Raw genomic sequence first — 6,957 nt, forward strand, 5'->3', positions numbered from 1 at the left:
AAAACTAATGACACTATTCAGGAAAGCAAGAAAGTGAGGCCCATTTCACACTTGCTGCATCATGTTGCGGTTTGCAGTTCAGATTTCAGTGTGAAATAGGCCTAAGGCCCCGTTTCCACTAGCGGCTGCAGGACGCGGGGCGGCACTTCATGGTCTGCGGGTACGCAGATGAATCCCACAAGCCGTGCCATGCTAGACTATAGGATTCCCTGCCTCCCACACGAAAACTGCTGCCAATGTCGGCTGAATCACCGGCAGCACCATTAATTCCTATGGCAGTTTCCCAGCACGATTTGCTTGCTCTGCGGATTCGTCCCGTTTCCACCAGCACGGAACCTCAGTGAGCTGAAAGCCGATTTGTGTGGTTTTATTATACCAGCCCTAGATATGTGGACGACCATCAGACATTACCGGCAGCAGAAGAACAGACACACAGGTCATTAGTGAAGTGCATTTAATGGTTGCTGCGAGAAAATAAATACAGTAACAAAACCTGGGGATTGCTTGTTCTGAAAAATACAGAGGAGGAAGAACGACGGTCAGAGTTGTCTGCCGCAACACTATGAGGCTGCCGTGACTCTGATCATCCTGAAGGGGGCGCTGCAGTGCTGAGTGAGTGACATCACTGCTGCCAGAAGCACAGGCTCTAGAGGTACAGGGCACAGCCAGCAGTCTCTAGCTGGTACAGTATACATGAGATGGCTACAAGACCGGTCAGACAGTGAGTCACCCCCCGCAGGCTCTCATACATCAGAACGGGAAGTGATGCTTCCATGTGGCGGGGCTCCCGCTTCCTTAATGCTGGTGGGGTCTCCCTCGGCCCCGCCCAGCACCTGGAGCTGCGTCTACCGTGGAGCGGGGGTTCTTGATGGTCTCATCTACAGACAGGATGAGGCAGGCGGCTTCAGAGGCTGCTGTCAGAGCGTTGACCCTCACGATGGCCGGCTCCCACACGCAGGCATCAAAGTTATCTGCAATGTCTTCATTGTTCACATCCACTCCGTACCACACGCCGCCCTAGAGAAAGACAATGTCCCGGGAACATGAGAAATGGCAGAAAGAGGCACACAACCAGACTGTCAGCCAATTCCCTCTGCCCAACCCCTGCTCTGCAGCCTCTGCCCAACCCCTGCTCTGCAGCCTCTGCCCAACCCCTGCTCTGCAGCCTCTGCCCAACCCCTGCTCTGCAGCCTCTGCCCAACCCCTGCTCTGCAGCCTCTGCCCAACCCCTGCACTGCAGCCTCTGCCCAACCCCTGCACTGCAGCCTCTGCCCAACCCCTGCTCTGCAGCCTCTGCCCAACCCCTGCTCTGCAGCCTCTGCCCAACCCCTGCTCTGCAGCCTCTGCCCAACCCCTGCTCTGCAGCCTCTGCCCAACCCCTGCTCTGCAGCCTCTGCCCAACCCCTGAAACTGCAGCCACTGCCCAACCCCTGAAACTGCAGCCACTGCCCAACCCCTGAAACTGCAGCCACTGCCCAACCCCTGAAACTGCAGCCACTGCCCAACCCCTGAAACTGCAGCCACTGCCCAACCCCTGAAACTGCAGCCACTGCCCACGGTACAATCCCTGAAACTGCAGCCACTGCCCACGGTACAATCCCTGAAACTGCAGCCACTACCCACGGTACAATCCCTGAAACTGCAGCCACTACCCACGGTACAATCCCTGCAACCGCAGCCACTGCACACGGTACAACCCCTTCAACTGCAGTCACTGCCCACGGTACAATCCCTGCAACCGCAGCCATTGCCCATGGTACAATCCCTGCAACCGCAGCCATCGCCCACGGTACAACCCTGCAACTATAGCCACTGCCCACCGTACAATCCCGGCAACTATAGCCACTGCCCACCGTACAATCCCTGCAACTATAGCCACTGCCCACCGTACAATCCCTGCACTGCAGCCACCACACAATCCCTGCAACTGCAGTCACCGCCCAATCCCTGCACTGCAGCCACCGCCCAATCCCTGCACTGCAGCCACCGCACAATCCCTGCACTGCAGCCACCGCACAATCCCTGCACTGCAGCCACCGCACAATCCCTGCACTGCAGCCACCGCACAATCCCTGCACTGCAGCCACCGCCCATCGTACAATCCTTGCACTGCAGCCACGGTACAGTAACAGAGGCTAGTGATCGTATGAACAACCAGCCTCTGTGTCCTAATAGCATTCTTAAAACCCACCTCGGGTTCTCTTTAATACAGGGATTCTGAGAAATTCAGTCTGGCATGTATTCTCTCTTACTTTTGGGTCAAATATTATTTAGGAATAAGGAATTAACGTAAGACATATAAATGGGCTGATATGGGAAGAAGGTTTGGTATCTATGGCTTCCAGTGCTGTTCCCTGTATAGCAGTCATGTGACGGGATGCCGCACCCACCTGGGCATGTTTGGCCCTCAGCTTGTTCAGGATATTGGTGGCATCGAAGCCGGCGTTGTCGCAGAGCTGGCGAGGGATGATCTCCAAGGCTTTGGCGTAGGAGCCGATGAGGAGCTGCTGCTTGCCGGGGATGGTCCTGGAGTAATCTCGCAGGTACTTGGACAGCTCCATCTCAATGGCTCCACCGCCGGCCACAACCGAGTCATTCTAGAGGAGAAGAGAAGTCCAGGGTTACTTCAGAGCACATGCAGCACTGCAAACATTGCAAATACATGGAGGCTGCTGCCTGCAGCAAAGGATTCTGGGTACACCATGATCAATGTATGTGTTGGTATTAAGCATTAGCAGCTGGGAGGAGTGCAATAACTGTATATACTGGGCCTAAGAGACACAAAGTAACAGAAATCAATTGTTTCTCTCCTAAACTGGATAAAACCAGAAACAAGGTTTATAAATGAGCAAGTAAAGCTTCATATAAATTGTAAACACAGCTTTTAAAGCGGACCTGAACTCAGAACTTCTTCTCTGCTAGGAAAGATAAAAAATTGCGTAACCCCTCAGAACAGCCAAACTGCAAATCAACTATTTGTTTAAAAAAAAGAAAAGAAAAAAAAAATTGCCGAAAATCACTGAAGAAAGAAAGAAAGCTTTATAAAAAAAAATAAAAAAAATAAAAAAATGCTAGCAAAAAGAAAACACCAAGCGCCTGTGATCTGTAGTGCATCCCAGGCCACGGGATTTCCAGCTGTCAGCCACATTACTGAGCATTTCACCCACATCCTCCTCTTCACATAGAAGACTAGGAAACCAGACAAATATACCCAACAGGAATCCTACTAATATTATAAATGGGAAACTTCGGATGTTTGGATGTTTGTTACTCGATCACGCAAAAATGGATGAATGGATTTGAATGAAATTTGGCACACACATAGTACATTACCTGGAATAAAGTATAGGATACTTTTTATTCCCATAACCAAAAAGATGGCGGAGACAAATACAAATTTCACTGGGCTAATGTAAACTGCAGCCATTCTTACACTGTTAAAGGAGAACTGTAGTGAGAGGGATATGGAGGCTGCCATATTTATTTCCTTTTAAGCAATACCAGTTGCCTGGCAGCCCTGATGGTCTATTTGCCTAAAGAAGTGTCTGAATCACACCAGAAACCAGCATGCAGCTAATCTTGTCATATCTGTCTAAATTTGTCAGAAACACCGGATTTGCTGCATGCTTGTTCAGGGCCTATGGCTGAAAGTATTAGAGGCAGAGGATTAGCTGAATAGCCAGGCAACTGGTATTGCTTAAAAGGAAATAAATATGGCAGCCTCCATATACCTCTCACTACAGTTCTCCTTTAATGGTAGGGTTCTCAAACTTTGCACAGTTGGTTACTGGGTGACTGGGATTAATACTCAGAAAAGTGGGTGGAGTCTATAACAGCCAATCATAATTCACCTATTTATTTTCAAGGGGAATATTTACATTGCTGCCATTCTTGCACTGTTAATGGCACAAGCCTCAAACCTGGTACAGTTGATTATTGGGTGACGGGTTCAATTTCACAAAGGGGGTGGAGCCACAAACAGCCAATCAGATTTGTTTCATTTCAATGCAAATTATTGATGCCAAAGACCGCAAAGCTCACAAACTCAGTAATTGTGTGTTAGGGTTAGGAAAAGTGGGTGGAGCCAAAACCGGCCAAATACATACCCGGGCAATGCCGGGTCATCAGCTAGTATATACATAAAATAACAGTTGTGAAAAAGGGTCAAGAAAAGACACCATACAACACAACCCTACGTGAGACCGAAAATATTTTTCTGATTGCATTGGGTCTTAATACGTTCAATTTTCAGCCAGTTGTAAGGCGAAATTCTGACCGTTTACTCTGCCAGAGTCAGGACTTTGTTTGGAATATGGACTTCCTAGAATCGCACCATATAGAGCAGGTTCCCTTGTTGCTCTTTTTCCAAAACATGGACACCCTTACATCACTGTCTATTAGGAACCCCAATGGAATAACAGTTCTACAAGCTCACATGAGACAAAGCTGAAAGTAAAAATTAGTAGTCTATTAAAACCAAATAAAAAAAAAAAAAAAATTGGGGGACTAGGGTGGAATAAAATATATATATATATTCTCACAACCACCATATATGGTATCCAGAAAAATTTACTTTTAATCAGTACTCCACATAAAATTATGCAACGCGTTTCGCGGGTCCCAAGCCTGCTTCCTCAGGCAAATTCAAGAGCAGGAGCAACTCCGAGGTTGTGCAGATAGGTACTCATTAAATATATATTTTTCTGGATACCATATATGGTGGTTGTGTCACATATATTGGGGAGACGGATCCACCCCGGTCCCCCAATTTTTTTATTTGGTTTTAATAGACTACTAATTTTTATTCTGCTGGCGCCTCTGGAACTAAACACACGCCCTGAATGCAAAGCAGATGCAAACTGTGTGCTAATTCTAATCTAAATCTTTTTGAAGTAATTTTGAAACAGTGCATGCAGCTGGCCACTAGTATACTTACATACAATTCATACAGCAGGAGGAATGGCAGCGCTTTCAAAACTCATACCTGAATGATTTTTTTTGTGCATAGATGTGCAAAGCTCCAATAACTACTGGACTAAAGTACACACCAACACTCATTGCAGGCACAAAAGGGGGAGGGGACGACGACGAGACAGCTTCAGTGTGGGGTGAATCTATACCTGAATGATTTATCTGCCATGAGATGCAGAGCTCCAATAATTACTGGACTAAAATACACACCTGGCTTTCACTACAGGCAAAGGGGGGTGTTAGCTTCAGTGATAATATGTGCACAAATTATAACCTAATAGGACTTCCCCACTAGATTAGAATTAGTACACAATTTGCATCTGCTTTGCATTCAGGGTGTGTATTTAGTTCCAGAGGGGCTCTGCATTGCCTCTGTAGGCTTTTTTTTAATTATTACTATTTATTATTTATATAGCGCCGACATATTACGCAGCGCTGTACAGTATATATATATATATATATATATATATATATATATATATATATATATATATATATATATATATATATATATATATACATATATATATATATATATATATACATACATACACACACAGTGGAGGAAATAATTATTTGACCCATCACTGATTTTGTAAGTTTGTCCAATGACAAAGAAATGAAAAGTCTCAGAACAGTATAATTTCAATGGTAGGTTTATTTTAACAGTGGCAGGTAGCACATCAAAAGGAAAATCGAAAAAATAACCTTAAATAAAAGATAGCAACTGATTTGCATTTCATTGAATGAAATAAGTTTTTGAACCCCTACCAACCATTAAGAGTTCTGGCTCCCACAGAGTGGTTAGACACTTCTACTCAATTAGTCACCCTCATTAAGGACACCGGTCTTAACTAGTCACCTGTATAAAAGACACCTGTCCACAGAATCAATCAATCAAGCAGACTCCAAACTCTCCAACATGGGAAAGACCAAAGAGCTGTCCAAGGATGTCAGAGACAAAATTGTAGACCTGCACAAGGCTGGAATAGGCTACAAAACCATTAGCAAGAAGCTGGGAGAGAAGGTGACAACTGTTGGTGCGATTGTTCGAAAATGGAAGGAACACAAAATGACCATCAATCGACCTCGCTCTGGGGCTCCACGCAAGATCTCACCTCCTGGGGTGTCAATGGTTCTGAGAAAGGTAAAAAAGCATCCTAGAACTACACGGGAGGAGTTAGTGAATGACCTCAAATTAGCAGGGACCACAGTCACCAAGAAAACCATTGGAAACACATTACACTGCAATGGATTAAAATCCTGCAGGGCTCGCAAGGTCCCCCTGCTCAAGAAGGCACATGTGCAGGCCCGTCTGAAGTTTGCCAATGAACACCTGAATGATTCTGTGAGTGACTGGGAGAAGGTGCTGTGGTCTGATGAGACCAAAATAGAGCTCTTTGGCATTAACTCAACTCGCTGTGTTTGGAGGAAGAAAAATGCTGCCTATGACCCCCAAAACACCGTCCCCACCGTCAAGCATGGGGGTGGAAACATTTTGCTTTGGGGGTGTTTTTCTGCTAAGGGCACAGAACAACTGAATCGCATTAATGGGAAAATGGACGGAGCCATGTATCGTGAAATCCTGAACGACAACCTCCTTCCCTCTGCCAGGAAACTGAAAATGGGTCGTGGATGGGTGTTTCAGCACGACAATGACCCAAAACATACAGCAAAGGCAACAAAGGAGTGGCTCAAGAAGAAGCACATTAAGGTCATGGAGTGGCCTAGTCAGTCTCCGGACCTTAATCCAATAGAAAACCTATGGAGGGAGCTCAAGCTCAGAGTTGCACAGAGACAGCCTCGAAACCTTAGGGATTTAGAGATGATCTGCAAAGAGGAGTGGACCAACATTCCTCCTAAAATGTGTGCAAACTTGGTCATCAATTACAAGAAACGTTTGACCTCTGTGCTTGCAAACAAGGGTTTTTCCACTAAGTATTAAGTCTTTTATTGTTAGAGGGTTCAAAAACTTATTTCACTCAA

The 6,957-nt window shown here is 46.1% G+C and overlaps 1 protein-coding gene across 1 annotated transcript in view; it reads right to left on the reverse strand.

The window, feature by feature from the left end:
• Positions 1 to 437: 437 nt before the first annotated feature.
• Positions 438 to 6,957, reverse strand: part of CCT7 (chaperonin containing TCP1 subunit 7) — a 34,602-nt gene continuing 28,082 nt past the window's right edge. The window contains exons 11-12 of the mRNA XM_068274172.1: positions 2,391 to 2,597; positions 438 to 1,017 (exon numbers count right to left, since the gene is read on the reverse strand). Coding sequence (XP_068130273.1) covers positions 796 to 1,017; positions 2,391 to 2,597 — 429 coding nt within the window. The 3' untranslated portion in view covers positions 438 to 795. The remainder of the gene's footprint in view (positions 1,018 to 2,390; positions 2,598 to 6,957) is intronic.

This window comes from Hyperolius riggenbachi, chromosome 1 (assembly GCF_040937935.1).
Source record: "Hyperolius riggenbachi isolate aHypRig1 chromosome 1, aHypRig1.pri, whole genome shotgun sequence".
NCBI lineage: Eukaryota > Metazoa > Chordata > Amphibia > Anura > Hyperoliidae > Hyperolius > Hyperolius riggenbachi.